This window comes from Lycorma delicatula, chromosome 4 (assembly GCF_047948215.1).
Source record: "Lycorma delicatula isolate Av1 chromosome 4, ASM4794821v1, whole genome shotgun sequence".
In the NCBI taxonomy this organism is placed as follows: domain Eukaryota; kingdom Metazoa; phylum Arthropoda; class Insecta; order Hemiptera; family Fulgoridae; genus Lycorma; species Lycorma delicatula.
Window position 1 is genome coordinate 76,314,168 of NC_134458.1, and position 21,925 is coordinate 76,336,092.

Here is a 21,925-nt window from a genome sequence, read left to right on the forward strand (position 1 = left end):
TGCACTCGTCAATTAATGATGAGACATATTGCTTATATAAGTTAAATTAACGCAATATATGCAGGAATTAATTTGTAAATAAAACTATTAATTTATAAAACTGTAATTAAACTTTGTTAGTGTAATTTGAGGTGATTGGATACAAAATCTTATTTTTTTCTTATTTTGTTACTATTTAAAAAAAATTATTTAAAAGCATTGTAATAGAATAATTTGGCTAACGTAGCGTTTCAATTTCCATCATAGGTTTCCAAATATGGAGTGTGCGCCTGATCTCAATTTCCTGACAATGGCTGCCAGTAATGAGTTATACAAGGTAAACGCTAACAGCGGTGAAGTCTACCAAATCTCAGGCAGTGGTGGTGGAGGTAATAATGATATGTATGCGAAAATGATGAGACCTGGAGTAATGATTAAACAGAGAAAAACGAATTTCACCCCGAGAGAAGTCGAAGTGCTTTTATCCGCCGTGGAAAAACGTAGAGAGGTTGTTTTATTCGGCACAGCCGGTGGTCAGATATGGGCCAGAGCGTGGCAAGAAGTGGCTCAAGAGGTTACCGCCGTTGAAGGTATTCAGCGTACTGAGGGCGATGTTAGAAAGAAATGGACTTATCTTAAATGGGAAGCTAAGAATACGAGTAAACCAGGACGGGATCCTACGAGTCGTGCTGTTTTGGAAATATTAACTGGAGGAGATCCCGAAGCAGCAGCCACGCTTGGTGCTAGATCGCTTCTTGAAGAGCTTCTTGGTCAGTTTTATTATTAATTTTTTAAACAAAAATATATAATATGTAGTGATAGCTCTTAAATTAATTATATTTTTTAGTTATTGCATTGATAATAATAAAGGGACATTTAGGTAAAAGAATGTACGCCGATTTGAGTTGTAGAATTGATTATAAAACGATAATAAAAACACATTAATTATGTAGTATTTACTTAAAAATATTCATTTATTTTCACAGAAGAAAAAGCTAACTCATTTTAAAAATGCATGTCAGAGTCCTGATATTTTTTTTGTACATACTGTTTTTCTTTCTAGGCAATTTAAAATACCGATTAGTTGGTAGTTTTGAGATTCAGATGATAAAAGATTAGAGATAAAAGAAACCTAGCCGGCCATCAAAATTCTGTTACCCCTTTTGTGATATTTAAGAAAATTGTAATAAAGGTATAATATTTATACTTGTTAAAAAGGGGGCATGAATGAACTCCCCACTCGCTTAATCCCTTTTTACGTCCTGCGTATGCACTAGTGGAAATCAACACGAGTTGCGCATTAAAACAAGCCCACCCTGCCTCAGGTCATTGATGTAAATATGGAAATCTCACGATTTCCTTGTTTATCGGTATTTAAGGGCCACGTATTTAATTTCATTCAGTATGTTGTAATCAACTGAATTAGGGCCGTGGAGCCAGTTTTTGAACTAACAGAACAAGGTGACGAAGTATTGATTTTTGACGGTGGAAAACTTATTTTTACGAAAGTATTAAAAATTAATGAATCGTTTTGGCGTTTCAATATTAAAACATGAGCTAAACTGTGAACAGTGGAGCAGGAAATTATTGCGTCAAGGAATGAATTACAACAATCATTAAAAGATATCCAAATCATTAAACAGATAGATAAGATAAAGTAGGTTTTTAATTTAAAATTTGTACAAATTCAATTTATTTAATGATCATAAATTACAATAATTATTTATAAAAATTTATTTTATACAATAGAACAGCAAAGCCTTTGTATATCACACAATTAAAACAACTGATACAAATTATATTAATTAATTTAATATTAATTTTAATTATAATATTAATCGCTTTTAAACAAATTTTATTACATATAGCTGATCTTTGATCTTCTTAACAAATATCACATCAAAAATTTCAGTGTCCCTGCTTAATCGATGATTAAATATCAATACCTCTAACCGACGGCGAAAGACGCGTTCTCTGATTCAGGCATAGGAGACGATTATTCCTTAATCTCGGCATTCTAAGCTTAAAAATTCGAAATATCAACGTCTAATAATAAATAAAATTAAAAAAAAAAATAATAATGGTAATAATAAAAATAAAAATGTGGGTTATGCTAAGCTTTAAAATCGATCTAACTGCTTTGGAAAATACAGTCGACATCCAATAATTTTTCTGAATCTGTTCTAATTAGACGCTTCATTTTTATTTTGTTGTTGCCATCGACATATTAGTATGTTTTCTTGATTCATGCTCTCTGCAGTCCGGTAAGATGTTCTTCATATTTAGTACGTTCTCTATGTAGGACAAGGCAACGCTTGGTATTCGCTAACGTCGTCGTTTTCGGGTCACTTTTCAATAAATTGAAAGCGTCTTTGATCGCGTTAAACACGCTTTTTGTAAATACGTAATACGATATCACAGTATTACTTGTTACGCAAGGCATGTAACAGTTCTGGTGATTGAATAACTGTTGTAAACAGTGCGGAGTTTGTGCGCTATAAAACGTCCTAAGCTGAGGTATAGTGAAAAGATCGTGTGTTATGACCTTCATAGACAGATAGTTGGTACGGAATACGGGTCCCTCCGTAAAAAGGTCGCATGTTGTTATACGTGGTAACTAACCAGCATCATTATAAATAGCCCGATATATTTTCTAAAGTCGCTTTTAATGGCAGTCGTGCAGTAATTACATTTTTTCATATTGAATATGTGTCATCTCTAGTTGTGATCTGTTGAGTGTTTGATTTCAGCAGCGTTAATATTAAAAATGTTACAGTACAATATGATTCAAATTTAAATCAGAAAAAAAGATTACACTCGAAAACTATTTATAAAAATTTTACTTAAAAATCTAAAAATATTTGGCTATTTAGATTGTTAAACAGTCAGTAAACACTGCGGAAAAAGTGAATATAATTACAATAAATATTATAAATGGGAAACATTATTAAAAATATATATTTTTTTTTACCGGTTTTTTAGAATAAAAGTAAAGATGTAGATGACTTTTGTTGTATTACTTTTGTTCTGTTTGTATTTTCGTTTGTTGTACTGTACGTTTGTTTGTAACAAATTTCAATTTTATTTAAAAAAAGAAGCTGGATGATGCAATTTGTAGTGGTTGCTAGTTTTTACCTATTGTGTAATCGATTACTTTTAAAAGCCATAATCATATATTTCTTTCGTTTTTTCGTAAAATTCTTGAAAGAGGTAGCCGAACTGAGTTTTTTCTAGGTTTTTATGTAACCAGAAAAATGTACTACTTGGAATAAGAAAAAAGGATATTATAGAGGAATATTACTAAAGCACTATAATAAAAAGTTTTATATTTCCAATATAGTGGTATAATAAGTACCTGTAAATAAAAATTTAATAATCTTCTGTTTTATTTGATGAAAACGTTTTATTAAAGAAACTTTTTTTGTCAACATAAAGCTAGAATAATGTTCACTAATGGATAAACAGTAAGAAAAATAACTTACGAGATTAATCTATCTCTGATTTTCGATTATTTTTTACCTCATTCTTTGTTTGAAAAGTAGAAATATTTCTGTAAAATTATTTATTTCCCTCCATTTTATCAACTTCTGACGACTACTCGTAAACGTTTGTTATTCCCAAATAAATTAAGAAACAAAGGTTTTCTTTTGGGTTATCGGTCGTCTCATGTTCATAACTATATCGTAGATTGTTAAATCAAAACTGAATTACGGGTTAAAAAATTTGTTAAAATCGATATTATTTTATATAATTCAATCATTTTCCGTTTAAATATTATGATTTAATTTTATTTTCTTGGGGTAAAATATATTGCTTCACTATTAGACTCATCACAGCCTACAATATTGTCATTCTTTTACTCAATGGAATTTCTTCAACCTCTGTTTTTTTTGTGGTTATCATACAGTTTACATTATTATAAAAAAATACCGACGTATGAAGTCGAATCATCTTTATTAATTCCGCTGAGTTAATCGATTTCGTCTTTATGTTATGGATCTATTATCTCTAATTACACTTAAATGACAGAAAAAATATATATTGAAATCGTTAATAGTATGTTGTATTATGTGTGTTTTTAAATTAAAAATTATGAATGAATACCATCTTAATATTGCATTAAAAATAACGGAGAGAAACGTAAAAACAAATACTTTTCCGCTGCGAGCATCGATTTTCTTATTGAATTCTATAAAATAATCTTCGATAATCTTCATTAAAATCTTACAGATTGTTTGTACTTATAAGCCTCTATCTTCCTTTTCTTATAGTTTATTACTTACTTTATAAACGTATTGTAGTACACAGAGTTATCTATTTACGTAGTCGATTAGTTGTATCGTACTACATCGTAAATTCATTAATTTAAAAATTTGAACGTACTTTATTGTAAATTCTTCATTGCATTTTATCAGTTAACCATAAAATTATAAAAAACTATTTATTATTTTAAAATCTTTAATGTAAAAAAAAAATCGAAGTAACGAAATTATAAGTATCTATCATTTTAATTTAATACGACAAATTTTTCTTGAAAAGTGGTGAAAAATAACATATCGTTTAAAGTATAACGTCATTCAGGTACGCTAATCAGAAACGGCATATACTGAATTAAACTAAATACTGAATTGATGAAAAAATGGTGACTTGTGACAACCTCACATAATCGCATTCTACAGTTAAGAAAAAATATTTCCCTGCTATCTTCATGTAAGCGACTGTATGGTAGATGATAACAATAGGCTGGAAAATAAACGGGAATATGTGTTAATATCAATGCTTATATATTTAAACCAATCGAATTATTCTTTCTTTGTTTATAAAAATTTTTAAATTATACAATCTTGCTACCAGATTGCATAAAAAACTGAATTTAAAAAAAATTGTTTTTCCTGATGTGCGGTAAATTGATACTGTAACACAAAAAAGCAGAAATGTATGGATAATACACAACTTCATGTTAGTATTGTAGTGCTGACGAAGGCGATGTCCTGTTCTTAATACCTAAAGGCCATACATGAGCGGTAATATCACATTTATAATATGTTATGTAAATATCCGTTAAGATGAATCTATCGTATAGCTTAGCTCTAAGGTACTACTAAAATCGGCACGAAAGATGAAGTCCTTAAAAAAATTAGATCTAATTATATACGTACGGTTTTGCAAATCACGTGCCTATATTAGAGTGTTAAAAACTTGATTTCATTTTTATTTTATTTAGTTTTACTCGGTAAATGACATATCCGTAACCTTTATTGTACAGTTGTCTTTTTTTTTTTTAATTTATTCAAATATACATAAATTATACATAACGTTTTATATGATAAAATATCACTTTTAATACACGTGTGCAGGAAATAAAATCGAATTAAAAAATGTGCCGGGTAATGTGTAATTTTTAAAACTTTTTATACTAAAATAATTTTTTATCAATTCAAATAGTAATTAAAATCGTTGAACACATAAGAATTAAAATGAAAAATTCCTTTCCTAACAGATAGTTTAAAAGTATGTATAAAAAAGTTCTTTATGTTAAAAACAATTTATGGAATACAGTTTAAAAGATATTACGTATAATACTTTTAATTCATATAATTTAAAATTTTCTGTTTTACTTTTTCGATTGCGGGGTTAGTTTACTTCTTGCTACCTCAAAAAAAAATAAAGCAAGTGTTGGTTAAATGCTATATAATTCATGTCCATTGCGTTTCGCTAATATATTCACTAACTTTAAAAAAAGTACACGGAATAGAATATTACTACTTAGAAATACAATTAACAGTTTATTTTACAACAATAATTGAAATGTTATTAATTATTAACTTTATATGCTTCATAAGCACATGGCTTACAAATATAATGTTTTTATGCTGTTTACTACACCACTCACTATCTGCTATTTTAAAATTATTACAGCTTCAATTGCCTGACCCTTTTTTTAAATGTAGAATACAATTCAACCAACATAGATTACTGCTGAAAATTATTAAGTAATCAGATATTTTCAATCTATAATTATTTAGTTTTCATTATTGATCTACAAGATTTAAGCTAAAAAGTAATGAAACTAATAGAAATAAATTATTACATACTGTACAAATATTCAGTCTGCTATTTTTATAATTTTGAACTTTTTATTTCTCAGATGTGTTAATAAGTTCCAAAAGAGGGTTTAATTAAGTTTAAAAATTGGAAAATAGTACGTAGAGATGGAAGATTATAGAGTGTTTACAACTTACTGTATTAAAAGAAAATTGCAGGATCTTTTTATTGTTATAAAGATTTCCTAAATTTCAGCCATTAAAAATGAGAGAAAACCCTTTAACAAAAAATAAACAAGTTGAACCGGATAAAGTGAAAAAAAGATTTTAAGCACTTCATAGGATATATTTTTAGAATTCTTTTTTTGCGAATTTCCCACAGCATTAATTAGATGAAAAAAAGTAGTAAAAATGGGTACTTTTCTATAATTTGTTTACATATATTATAGTGATGAATTGAAACTGGAAATATTACTAGAAGAATAAGTAAAAAATAAAATATATATTTTTCCTTCTATTTTTAATATTATTCTGAAGCGAATTGTTATATAACGCTAATATTCTACAGGAGTACCCTATGTTGTTATGACGCAGTTGGCGATTGATTGAACGTTTTATAAGAATTTATATTTTCATTAATGTATTTATTTCTTTCAAATACTTATCCAATTGCATAAATATCTACAATTTAACTTCTCCGGGGAATGTAGTCGGAAACGCTCTATTAAAGAGTTATTATGTTCAAAACTGGGTATCGGGTTTTTTGCAAATATTTACGTTTTATTGCCCAACTAGTTCATATGGATAAACACACACATACATTTATATATATATATATATATATATATATATATATATATATCTTATATATATAGGTATATCTGTTTCTTATTTTAACCGTTATTGAAGGTATTTAACCGTTGTTAAATTTAGAGAATACTTTACTTTATTTAACAAATTATTTAAGCTTAACCTAAATATAAATATTTTTAGGTAAATGTTTCTTAAAATTCTGTTTTTTTTTTGCTCTAATTGTTTGAATTTTTATTATTAATAGCAAGGAAATTCGAATAATACTTTTCTATATTTTTAATTACCGCGGAAAATGTATTTATTATTTTGAAAATAAAATCTTTTTTATTCGAAACCTGAGATGGATATCGTTAATAAAATAAAATAAAAACAAGTAAAATTCCTGAATTGTTAACGAAAAATCATGAAATTTTATTAGTTAAAGGATTAATTATATATTTTAATGTAACCATTACTTTATACTTTTCCACTTTATAACTATTACTGCTGTGCAGCAGCTATTTAATGTGTTATCGAATATAAAGGGAAAGTATATCGTTTGTTCAAAACTTTAAGTATCGGGGTTTCTGCAAATGTCGGTATTTTAAAACCCACTAAGTCCAAAAACACAGAAGTTATAAAAATTTCCGGAAGATGTATTTAAGTACGTACTTAGGTAAATGGGCTGACCTATATTTTGATTATTATCTCCGGACTGGCCAAATATAAATTCTTTGAAAATTGCTCAAAAAATGTCTATATATATGGGATATTGATGGTATTAATTTTTGAGCAACATGAAGCAAAAGGGAAAACGGGTAGTTTTCACCATTTTGCATTTTTGACTTTTTGTATAGTGTTAGTATAAAATTGAGCTTTAGGGCAATAAAAGTACTTATTAAGTTATTTAAAATCGATTTTAGGAGTGGGTGATATTTAAAATGATTTCTCAATCTTTTTTCCCCGTTTCTCGAAAACCCGTTGACCAAAAATGCTGAAATTTGGCTATACCAATATCTGGTATAGCCAAACCAGGTTTGGTATCAGGCTATATCGGCTGCTTTCTATCCCATCGGATGTACAGAGTGTTCCATGAAGAAAGGGAGAAACTTTCAGGACCTGTTCTCGTGAAAATAATGAAAAAAATATATATAAACATAAATCTGAAAACGCTTTGTTTTCGAGTTAGGGCTAGCGAAAGGTTTCGTCCAGCTTTAAACTCTTCTAATAAAAAGAAGCCCTACTGTAATTTTTGGGACTCAAATTACGGAGTAAAATTAAAGGTTTTTTAATGTAATTTGGGCTGGGAAATAGGATAAAACAGGTCTTACAAATTTAAATCCAGTAGTTTTTAAGATATCAGACGTAAAACACAAAATTCGGTGTCAAAAAACAAGTTTTTTTTAGATTTTTAGTACAATAGCTTTGTTAAATGACTAATAAATGTGGAAGATTTAGTAATAAAACTTGTAGAGAATTTAATTCTGAGAAAATTAATGTAAGTACAGCCAATAAAAAGTAAATAAATATTTTAAAAATAAGTTTTTATTGAAGATAAACAGAATAAAAATAGACAGAAAATCGTATTATTTTTTTGTACCTAATAAAAATTGTTTTTAAAGCAAACTTTTTAAAAATTCTTTTGACCAACAGATTACTCCAGCGGTTGAACTTATGTCATTGGCTTCTAGACAATGCTGATAAGGTAAATTCAATTTTAAGCCACTTTTACGAGAAACGAGACTTCAATTCTAAAAATAGTCATCTATGGAGCGAAGACAATCCACGTGATACTGTGGAAACTAGTTTCCAACATAAATTTCACATTAATGTTTGGTGTAGCATTATTTATGACAAAATTCTGGGACCGTTTGTTTTCAATGAAAACCTTATGGGAGATGCATGCATTCATTTCTTGAAAAATAATTTGCCGGTTTTTTTTTTGAGAATGTACCTTTATAAACCAGATTGCAAATGATTTTTCAGTACAGTGGTGGAACGCCACATTTTTTCTATTAGTTAGGGATCACTTGAATGCTAATTTCTTAATTTGGATTGGACTTGGGGACCAATCGATTGACCACCACGATCACCTGACTAAACGCCATTAGATTACTTCATTTGAAACCATATGAAAACGATAGTATACAGACTACTTAATACTAAAGAAGAGTTACTCATTAAAATACGAAATGGTATTGAATGTATACGAAACGTTCCTGAGATGAACATAAAACCACTGAAAATATTTTACGTCGGGCAGGATGAATTATATACGTTGTGAAGGAGAGAATTTCGAACAAAACCTCAGTTACAGTATAACAGGTTTGTTATTCTGTACCATTTGTCATTTCATGAATTTTTTTTTTCTTTGTTATATTAAGAATAATGTTTACACCTAATAAATTTATTACAGAATAATACTGTTTTCTGTCTATTTTTCCGTCTGTTTTGCTTCAATAAAAAACCGATTATTAAAAGTTTTATTTATTTTTTATCGGCTATATTTACATCAATTTTCTCACAATTAAATTCTCAACAAGTTTTTTTTTTTTAGTAAATTTTCTGCATTTATTAGTCATTTAACAAAACTATTGTACTACAAATCTAAAAAAACTCGATTTTCAACACTGAATTTTGTGTTTTATGTCGGATGTCTTAAAAACTATTAGAGTTACCGTTCTGGGATCTGTTTTATCCTTTTTTCCAGCTCAAATTACATAAGAAACCACCAACTTTACTGCTTAATTTGGGCCCCAAAAATTACAGTAGGGCTTCTTTTTTTTAGAAGAGCTTAAAGCTGGACGAAATCTTTCGCTAGCCGTAACTCGAAAACAAAGCGTTTTCAGACCTATGTTTATATAAACCTTTCTCATTATTTTCACCAGTAGAACATGTCCTGAAAGTTTATTTGTTTCTTCGTGAGACACTCTGTATATATTTTTCCCTTTCCCGGCTACAGCTATGTAGGTTGGCCTGGAAGGTGTTGACTAAGGGAATGATTCAGGACGTCAAGATAAACTAAAAGTTTATGTGAACAAATACCCTGTCTCGCTTTATTTTCGGTCTGTCCGCCATTTTATGTGATCTTTTTTATAAAAATTTGTATCTTAAGAACGAATTAAGATATTTTAATGAAATTTGGTGTACATGTACCCAACACCTTCTACCAAATAAATAATTTTTAAAATTTTATCTCTGAAAATTCCAAAATCGTACACATTAAAATCTTGTAATCGTTAGTAGATCCGTAAATATAAGTTTTACCAAATTTGTTTTATTTGATTAAATTTCAAGCATTTTATTGTGAACAAAATGACATCTCATTTGTTCAAATCGGTTGATAAACCGTTGAGATATAGCTAAATCTGACTGGGTAGATCGCAAAAATTATGCGTGAAAATAAGCACAAAATTCTCAGACTGCATAATTTCTAGTTTGTACCCCTACAGCCAAGCGGGTAAGGCGGTACCCGAGTTCACATTTTATTAGTTTTCTTTTAATATCATTAAAAAAATGTTATATTTAAGCGCGAAATTTAATTTAAATGTTTCCTTATAAGGAAATTCATAAAACGGGTTATTATTTTTTACAGGAGGTAAACATTGTTACATTCAATGCCTTCTACCACCTTGTAAAATATCTCTAACATCGCATGGAACACTCTATAAAAACCGATTTCTAAAATCATTTACTAAATCTGTTATCTAAAATAGATTTCCAGTATATTTTCTATTTGTATTTAATAATTGACTTGATCGATTTTAAGTAAAAATAATAATCATTAATATTTAAATACCCATTGGTATATTTTAAATAAAAATCTGTCAGGTAAAGTTGGGAAATTTATGCAACGTTTTCCGGCTATTTTTTGAATTGTTTTCTCAAAGTTGTAGAGCTTGAATATTTTATCGAATATACAAAAAAAGATGTACACACACATACATTATTTAAATGAGTTGTTAATAAAATAATGGCCGCGATAAAGAATTTAATGTGTAAAATATATTTTTTTTCTATGGATTGTTTTTACAAAATTACAATAGTTCAAAACTAGATGTACATATTTCGTGAGCGAAATTTTAGGTTTTCTCTTTTTTTTGTGAAATGCCTGCTGCGTAATATATAGTTTGGAAAGTATTCAGTAAACTAAATCCGTATATTACAGTAGCATATTATGCTTTGAAATACTTACGAAAAATCTCTTTAAGTTTTTCTTACAGTTATTAAATTTAATAAAAGCGATTCATATTTCAAGAATTTACGAGTAATGTTAATCATGAGTTTTTTTATTAATATTTTATTATTTTTTCTATCACGGAGTAAAGTATGTATTAAATTAAAAGATTTATTTTGCAGCTATATATTTTTAAATAAATTTCAATTCTTAAAAAAAAAAATTATTTGTATAATTATGTATTATTACAATTTTATCGGTAATTAATTCTATTTTAAATATTTTATTTATGGATAAAAAGTTTAAAAAAGAATTGTAAGAATTTAAGGAATGTAAATAAAATCAAGAAACCTGTTTTTTAAATCTTAATCAGTCGTTTAGTGAAGTGTTTGTTTTCTGGTTCCAATTAATTAGATGTTTAACAGACGACAAACTGATTTTGTTGGTGATAAAATATAATAATATATATATCGTTCAAGCATCGAAAAATGATTCTTTTATGACGTTAAATGTTAATAAAAATTGTTTTAAATTATTTTATTACCTTTTATTAATATAAAATTTCCTGTTTATCTACCTATCTATATATATATTTATTTATACATGAATTTAGTTTGAAAGGAGCAATATTAAAATTCCTCTTTTGATGCTTACGAGTATGTTTACTAATTGAGAAATAACTGGTGACATAAAATATCTTTGTAAGAAATTTACTACTTCTATTAATAAAATAAATCAGGAAATTGTTTACCTCTGAAAGTATTTGATCCTGGTTTTTATTTGTAATTTTTTTTCTTTTGAGGCCACATTGGACTACTTAGTCAATTAATTTCGTGTTTTTCGAAAAGTTAACTGCCTTAACCTTCAGGTTCTGCCAGTACTTTTTAAGTCTGTTTGATCTTTGTTCCCGCATTTCGTCTGTAACCTCCGCTTTGGGTCTTTTCTGTAGAGAATTTATGTGCTTTGAGAGTGTTGTTCATTTTTGTCTTGTCGAAAGCGTCCTCGATCTTCAGTCCAATTTCTTTGAGATCCTCATTTCAAAAAAAAAAATGATTGTTTCTGTAAGTTACCTGAAAATACTATTCAATGAAAGTATATCGTCGTTTTATCTTATTAGAAAGTAAATGTATTTTGGGGATTTTTGTCTGGTCATTATCATTTCATCACTATAAATATATATATATATATATTTTAATTCATAACAGTTGTCTTATCAATTTTAATAAAACTTTAATTGAACTCCGACTGAATTTTAGAATAAATGTTAACCTGAAAAACAATATTAGAAGGACTGAAAATAAGTTTATATAATTTAGAAACAATTAGAAATTTACTAATGATCATCTCCCACATTCTACGAAAAGTACGGTGTAGGTATAGGGACGAGAGTTTGCACAACGGTGAGGTGTCTTAACTACTTACTCTTCTTCGGCATACACTGGGCCTGGTAGTCAGCGGATTGGAAACATTAACATTTCCAATAAATTACTATTGACAGACATTATTTTCCGTCCTCTATTACAGTGAGCGGTATCCACAGAATGCTAGTAATTTCTGCCGGTGTAATCGCCTCTTTTAATATTATCTCCGTTATCGAGGTTATTCTTTTTTTTTTTTTAGCATAATTGGCTTCAATTAGTATAACTGGCTTTTTGTTACTGCGAATTTATTTTAACAAATAATTGCGATACAAAAAAGGTATAATTATTTAAAAGTTTAAACTTTCGCTTGGTTTATTTTGATAACAGTTTTTGAAAATTTCAAGGGATGCTCGGCCCTTTTCTTAAGGAATAATTTTTTTTTCGCGGAGTGACTGTAAGATGGCGTACCAAAGGATATCTTCGTGAAAATATTTTTTTTACACTTATCTTACAACACATAGAAATCTATGAAGTTTTCTTAGGGTTACCACATTAAGGCATTTATTTTTTTTATACTCCGTAATATTACGGTTAGCTATTTTTTAATCAATCTGTAAAAAAAGAGAATTCTACCTGAACAATTGTTTGAAATTATTAAGATTATTCTAAATTTAGAAATGAAAAACATATTTCAAAGGATATTATGTGGCTGTAGCAACCGTCTTAACTTTGCCTCTGGTCGGTAGGCAAGTATTACCAACTATTTTTGGATCTTGGAATTGGTGTAAACTTTTCCCCTTTATTATACCGGGAATTTGTCTCGATCTTGGAAATCATAACTTTGTCTCCATTCTAGAAACTAAATGATGTAAAGTAAAGGTAGATTCTAGTAGCCCTGACAATATTTAATTAACAGATTTTCATAGATCAAGAAAATTAAATGAATTTTGATTTCCCTGCATAATGTTGACATTTATTTGTGGCTTACGGCCATTGCAGCAGACGCAACGAAGAATATGTACAGTATTATACATTTAATAAACGTCTTTTAAATTAAAAAAAAAAATATTTTTCCTTTTAAAAGATTTTATAAATTATTATAAAAATTATTTTGCTCTCCAAGATAGGATTTGATTTTATATTAAAATATAGTATCACTGCATATAATAATGAGATTTTTAAACTATTGTTGAATTTCCTTCCATCAACAAAGAGAAATATTTTTTGACATTCTGTTTAAATATCTCATTTTAGAAAGTTGGTGGTATATTTATTCTTGCTGTTCTGCATAAATTTTACTTAATATCGAAACCAGAATGGCGGGATCACGGTATTTTATAACGAATAAAATCTTCTGTAATTATTCAGCTCGTAATAAACGAGTTTTTCAAGCGTTTATTGCCTGCATTATTATTTGTTTAATAAGTGAACTAATAAAACTATGAATTAAAATTAGAATGTGTAATTTATTACAGAAAAAAAATTACAGATCTCTTCGACTGCTGGAGTCGCATTAATATCTATTCCCGTCGTGTTAAATCACGTTCAGTTTATTGTCTACCGCCTCTCCTACCACTAGGTTATATCTACTTACGTCAAACTTGAATGGCTCCGTTGGCCTAGTAGGTATGTGCTTATAGCGGATATATAATTTGAAGGGGTGCGTTAGTGAACGGTCGTCATATTGAACTTAAAAATGTTTTTTTATCTTAAGTGACCTGCGGCATGGCGGCACTTCCGTCGAGACCTGCAGACTCAATAAATACGAGTTGTAGCCTGTCGACTTCTGTTGCCGCTTCTTCTTGTTCTTTTGTCCTTGGTTTTCTGGTCGACTAGACCGGTCTGCCGCTACTTATATGACTCACTTGTCAGCGGTCTAGTCATGTCTCTCGTCCTGCTGGGAAAAGTGTGGCATTATTAGTTGTGATATTGAATGTAATTATTATCTCGATAAAGCAGCTATAAAAATAAAATTTCTTTTAACACCTTTTAAAAATAGCTTAATTAATTAATTATTTCTTTACGTAAAAATGTTCCAGAAGCTAAAAACATGTAAGACATCACAGTGTAAAAAAAAGATTCTTATTAAGGAAGAGATATTTTCTAATAAAACACCTAATTTAACCGATATTTTGGCTCGTTTGTTTATGATTTCAGTAAATAATTAATATGAAAATCAATGTTATTACGGCACAAATTTAAAGTAAATCGGTGAAAGTTCCTTAAAACAAAATTGGTAGAGTAATAAAAACAAAAACAAAAACGTAGACTTATGTTATAAACTAAAAAATGTAAATACTTAAAAAAAATAATAAATTTTGCTTTTAAAATATTTAAAAGGATTCGATTTTCTTGCATAATGTATCAACCGTTTTTTGACACAGTATTTCTGAATTTGTGGAAAAATTGAAGTAATTACTTCAAAATTGAAGTAATTACATTAGTAATCCTGAAGTTCCCATAATCATTTTCAGTCTAGGAAATCCCGCACTCATTAATTATAGAGCATTCTTTTACATTTTTGTTTGTACAAAAATGTAAAATTATTATCTTTATTTATTATCTTTCTACAAATGTGTTGAGATAATTTTTGTAAATGATAGCAGTTTGTCTAAGCCTATGCCCGTTCTCTGCCGTTAACAAAATCCAACAATTCTTCAAATATAGTACATCGAAATATATTTTAGACGAGAATTATTATAATAATAATTAGTACCTTATTTTATGAATATTAAAATTAAGTTCTCATTAATACAAAAAAATAGATGAATAGCTTCAAATTATGAACTAGCTGGTAGCCTCTTGCTGCACCGCAACGTTATTATTGCAAAGTAATGTTATATATTTTCAAAAATCGGCTAAAAACCTATTCCGGCTAAAGACCTAGTGAACCCGTGCTGCTCCACAGCGTTATTATAACAAAGTAATGTTATATATTAAAAATAAAAGCCTTCTAAAATCTATTCAATTTACAACACGTCTCACCTCCAACCTCCTTGTTTTTTTCCTTTCCTACCGTACGTAAAATGCGTGCTCAAAACCTATTTCCAGTTCGTCCAGACGTTCTAGTGAACAGATCGGGCTGATTTTTTTTATTTTGCTCGGGTCGGCCTGAGATGTCACCAAGCATTGACAGACCTTCAAAGTGATTTTCCTGTAAGTAACAACCTCGGAAAGTTCAGCAGTTTTGTAGTAAATGAGGAATTCTCTGGGGAAACTCAAGTTTGGGGTCCGATGACGCTTGTTGACATATCTGCGGGTCATTCCGAGCAGAATAAAAAGAAAAATCGGCCCAAACCGTCCAGTAAAACGCCCACTCGTACTGGAAATAGGTTTTCAGCCCAATTTTTTTTTAATATACAAGGTGGAAATATATCAATAAAATTAATATAAATTAAAGAATTTGTACAAATTTTCGTTTGCACGCACGCAAGTATTCTGTAATTAGACTTTAGGCTGGAGATTGATTACTGCGTCACAATTTAATCTTGCGGTGTATTACATTTTATAAAAACATGTTCTAATAGGTAAAAAGGAAACATTAAATAAAAGATGTTCTCTGTTCGTTTGCTCGTGTGCTCTCCTCCCACCCACCCACTCAACCAACTACTCTGATCTTGATCCTTTTTATTCTCTTTTCTACGCATTCGATCTTCGTCATTTAAGTTTATCCCCCCACAAACACGCGCGCGCGCACAACATATTAACAACAAACATAAACGCAACAGGGTAAACATGAAACATGAATCCTAAAAACATGTATCCGAAACCTCTTCTTCAAGTAAGGGGAACGTTTCCAGTTCGACCAGTATGAACATATATATATTTTTTTTAATGTGTTTTCAAGGTTTACTACTACCAAATGGGTCGATTTCGACAGTTTTTTATTTTTATTTTTAGAATAAATTCTTGTGGTTGTCCTGTAGTCAGTTTTGCCGCGAAACTTGTGGGAAGTTTTTTAAAAGGAAAATTATATTGTCTGTAGAGATGATTTGGAAATATCATTGTTTTTAAATCATTATCATTGGTTTGTTTTATCTTTCATTTAACGTAGTGGTATGTAGTATTATGTCACTAGGAGATTAACTTTTATTTTGCCAAGAAATTCGAGATTTTAATTTTAAATTTGAAAAGTATTATGAAAAATGTAATACCGATTCAGGAATCCAGAGAGGGGGGTATTATTATTATTATTATTATGCAGATTTTTCGCCTTTACATTTCGTAGATCGGCTTGTTTTCTTACATTCAGCGGACTTGTTTTCTTACTAGCGACTCTTGACTGCAAATTTATCCCTCCTTTTTGATAATGAAAAAGATAATATCACATCACAGGTAGTCTAATCCACAGTATTATTTAAAGATACTATGTTATAACGCGGTTTTCAGAGTACTTTCTCCTCTGCAAAAGCGATTTCTTTTAAAGATTTTTTTTTTTTTTTAATTCCCGAGAGGATAATTCTGTACTTTTCGTTACTCTAAATGAAATTTCGTTTTTGATTCAACATATTAAAACAAAAATCACAATTATTTTTTTATTAAAAAACACCAATAACCAGGCTTGACCGAAATAGTTATTATTTTAAAAAAACGTTTTGATAACTAAAATTCATTGTTACAAAAAAGAGGCAAATTGGGTGAAGAAAATTTAAAAAATGGTTATTAGGCAAATTTTTTTTACTTATTTCTCGCAGGTATAAAGTAGTGTAAAGTTGAAAGTCAAAAAATGATGTTTTTCTTCATTTTTCTTAGGTGTTTTGAAAAGAAAAGAGTATTGAAACTGAATTGTATACATTAACAGAGAAATGAATGTGGAACCACCATTGAGTTTTTGTCTTTATTTTGAAGCAAGTTATTAACCTCCAAAAACACATGGGTCAAGATGTAACGTTACGTGTTTAATTATAGTTTAGATTGAAAAGTTTAGGTGCTAAAATAATTTATTAAAATCATAATCGGTACATAATTTTTTTCCTTTATTTTACTCTTATTGCGAACTATAGAAACGCTAAGTGTGGGAATTTCAGAATTTTTCCCCGTTACTCACCTTTTCATTCCTTGCTGATTATTATCAATTAATTGTTGTTACTATGTTAATCTCTCCAATTCGATCGAAATTTAATTTTTTAAATGATTAATTCATTAATATTAATTATTTAGTTTAACATTTATTTAAATTAATATTTTTTTCACAGATTCACTGATCTTTCATAAGATTAATTAATTTTTAAGCAATATTTCATTTAAATTATTTTGTAATTTATCTAAAAGAAAATTTGTGACATTTTTGAAAATAAATATTGAATGTTTCACTTAGTTTGATTAAAATGAAATTGATGTTAGGTGTAATATACCAGTCGTTTTTCCATGTTTGGCTGGATGAAAATGAGATCAGTTCACATTACGTAAGCTTACATAACTTATAAAATATTTAAAAAAGTTTATACCTTAGCATAAATTTAAGAGATTACGGTTTTTTTAATAATAAGATATTTAATAGTTCGGAAAATTTGTAGCGTATTTCCGTTTGACTTTTATGATAGTTTAAAAATCTTAATTTTTTTCAATTATTACGGATTTTATATATATATATATATATATATATATATGTCGAATTTTCAAGGTAAAGATCTTAACCTTATTTAACATTTTAACTTCTACAATCTAGTTTTAAATACTGTAAAAAAAGTCCAAGTAAGTAAAACTTTTTATCATGAAAGCAATTTATGTACGTATTTTATTGATAAGAATTGGTATATATAGCAATTCGTACTTCTATTCGTGCGTAACAGGGCACCTAGAAACTTTTATTTTATTTGATGAAATAATTGTTCGTCCTAACATATATATAAATATATATATATGAAACAGCAAAGAAAATTTTCAGGTTTTATAATCAATGGGACTTTAAAATATACTTGATTTTATATTTATTCTCCATAATAAAATGATTAAATCGAAAAATTGTACTCCTGCATGTTTATTGAGATGATATGAAACAATAATTAAGTTTACTTAACAATTACGTCTTCTTTAGAAACAATGTAATTTTTTATATTTTATATCCTTTAAAAAAATAAATCATAAATATCCATAAAAACCTAAATAATTTGGAGCTTGATTTGTTCAAAAGTGCGATATCTTCTTTCAGTTTGAATGACTAGAATTAGAATCACCTTTCTTTGTATTCACTATTTCGCATTAAAAATTAAGTAAATATTACGACTACATTACCACCCAAAACAACGGGAGGTAAGGAACGTGATCCGATCTTAAATTTCATCGCTTTTTCATCCACTTGGAACTGATAAGAACTTAAAATAAAGAAGAAAACAAGGTATGGAAATAAAGGACTAAACATCGTTATGCAGTATTTAATTAAATAAAATAATGGGTCCCCGATAAACTTTCAGACAATTTTCATTTGGTTAAATATACTTTTTATGTTTTACAAACAGCAGGCATTTAAAGTTGTCTAATGATTAAGATCTCATCAGGTCTTACATCGATAACAAAATTTTGTCTTTCAACGAAAATATTTAAATGCAATCGGGGAAGCTCTGAATAGTAATTATCCTATATTAAAGAGCTCTGAATAGTAATTATTCTACTTTAAAGAGCATCTAAATCTAAATAAAAACATCTAAATCGGTTCGGCCGTTGAACTGCTACGGTGGAGCGAGCATAAATACATACATAAACCCCAAATATATCACGCTCCTTTTTGGGCAGTCGTGTAATAAACTTTTCAGCATATCAAATAAAAAATTAAGTCTTAATAACAATAATAAATTGATAAACATATTAACATTAAATTAGTAATATCAGGCCAGTAACCAAAGATAGAAAAAGTTTTTTTAATGAAAAATAGCGCAATATGGTCATTTTTGATTTATTTATTTAAAATTTTATGGATATAATTTTAAAAAACGAATTCAGAGAAGAATACAACAATTTTTTCAGCATGTAAAGTGACAAATACCTGTTGTTAAAAAATATATATATAAATAAGAAGTTCCGATATGATATTTTCAAAATAATAAGTTGGCATCCCTGTCATAAATTTATAAATACCAATTTATGTCTATTTAATATATATATATATAATCAATGGAAAGTCGTAAAAAAATTCAGTTTCAAGAACATTAAATAGTACGATTTCTGGCTTTTTTTATAGATATAAACATTTTGAAATTTACTCCCGATTTTTCACACAGTACATTCAAATTTGTACGAATCTTGCACATTTTTATTAGTGGGTGTTGAATAGTTCAGAAGTGGTTAAATAATTTGATTATCATTATGAGGGACGACCAATTTAGGTTTAAATAACAACCCTGCAAATTTCTCATAACTTATTTAAGAAAACAGGTTAATCACAATAAAGTATTTTAACATAACCATCGGTACAATTCACTTGATTATTTATAACAAATTTAACTACTGTAAAAAATATGAAAGCTAGGTTTCAAGACAGGTTACCAGTAGTTATAAAGAAATCAGATTTCTGTAGGAATCTATAGAATTGAAAATTTAATTTTACCTAAAAATATTAATTTATACAAACTACATTATTGTGATGTTTCATTATTATTGTTTTTTTATTCAAATGGTGTCAAGATGTCGAGTTATTTATTCATGTTACTTAAAATTTACAGAGGGGAAGGACATAGACTCTTCAGTGCCCATAACGTTTAATAAACACTGGTATATTGTAATAAGCAACGTACCACTGGGTTGTTTGAATGCCGTTGTAAAAACAGCTTAAGACATAGTAGAGTTTAGACGTAGTAGAGTTTCAAAACTGACAATTCATGTCGATTTTTTTCAAGCTTTACGACTGAACAATCTAAGAAACATGAAATTGAAATATTTCATCGTATGTCAACTTTATTAAATATTTCAACTTTCAAATATAATACGTAACAACGAGCGACGTCACTGAAACATTGCAAATGCCAACATCACTGAAGATGGCAATCATCACCAATAATACGGAGGATTTCGATACTTAAAATAATTCTCCGGTACTATTGCCGGAGTTCTGTTGGTGACTGGTTCTGGTTCTGTTGCTGACTCGTCCCAATCGGTACTTAAAAACTGCTTCGAAATGTAAAATGTTTAAACAAGTCAGTTAATTAAAAGATTTGTTGACAGTAAAATAATTTATAGTTTTATAAAATATTATTAAAAACATTTTTAAACGAAAAATTAACCTTAAACCAACGAAATTAAAAAAAAATGTAAAAACTCGTTCACTGTTTGATGCATACGTATCGGAGCACGTCATAATTGTCAAATTATTTTGTTATATATTAGTTTATTTTTGTTTCTCTCATATTTTATTATTATTTACTATGCGTTCCTCTCCCTGCTTCTTAAACAGGAAATATTTGACTGGGCTCCGTTATACGATGTTAAACTTTATAGTTGTACTTATAAAGCCTTATAAGTTAATGGCACCCTGTTGAAAAGCGCAGGTCATTAGCGTAGTGGAGAAAATGTTTTTATCTATATAAATGATAAGTCAGTAATAATATAAGTGCAAAATTTTAGTTCATTTCCGAGAAGTTGAATATAAAATCGCATCGTTTTATAATATAAACATCAGTTAATAAATTTAAATGAAATCCAGAATTTTAATATTAACTATACGCAATCCAATACATAAGTAATTTTCCCTTTTCCATTACCTTTATCAGGAAAAAAATAAAACGTAGAAATAAATCCATTTTAAAATTTTCAACAGAAATTTTCACAATTTCAAATAAATTATCATGTAATCTCTCTAGAAAAGACGTATTTTACGTAACTGCTTCGAAAATAAATAAGTAAGCCTGATCAAACTGCTGTAGTCTATCATTTTATCTTGTTGCTGAATAATAGTTGTAGACGTCTTTTTATGTTCGGTATATGGTGTAACATCGTAACGGTGTTACGACCTTAAATCTATCAGTTTATATAACTAATTTTAGGATTACAATTGTTAACGATTCGGAGCTACCCGGCCAGTAACTTTTATGAAATTGCTACTTTAAATTAAATGTAAGACTGCATAGTAAGTATTGTTTATTGTGTTGTATTAAGAAGGAATAGGTCTTATGGCTTTTCCTGATACGTTAATCGACCCCAAATTGGGCAACAGATTTTTAAACATTCTCCGGACTGGTCTATAGGAAGAAACAGTCCCATCAAAATAAGGTTTAGATACCGAAGACGCAGTACTCAAAGAAGACCCTCAGAATGAATCCGACGGTGACTATCTAGCACTGACTGTTAATCATCAGGAAGGTAAAAATTAAGAATAAATTTGAAGCGGTGGAAGGATAATTTACCTTAAAGTAACCGTGAAATGAAACGAACAACTAAAGCCGAAGAAATATTTTGGGCCTCCTTCAGCCAATGTGCGCTCTCATTCTACCCACAATCCCACAGGAGATTAGGATATCTTTACAAAATTTGGAGGCCGCACGTTACTGACCAATGATTTACGTAGAGCAAGGTAACTATATTATTGCTTTTTTCGACCTACTAGACAGCTACTCGTAACGAGGTTCAGGGTTCCTTATGCA

At 28.7% G+C, this 21,925-nt stretch overlaps 1 protein-coding gene across 1 annotated transcript in view; it reads left to right on the forward strand.

Annotated features, from left to right (window-relative positions):
- Window positions 1-256: 256 nt before the first annotated feature.
- LOC142322648 (uncharacterized) overlaps window positions 257-21,925 on the forward strand; it is a 59,867-nt gene continuing 38,198 nt past the window's right edge. Inside the window, exon 1 of the mRNA XM_075361726.1 lies at window positions 257-749. Within this exon, the coding sequence (XP_075217841.1) occupies window positions 257-749 (493 nt within the window). The remainder of the gene's footprint in view (window positions 750-21,925) is intronic.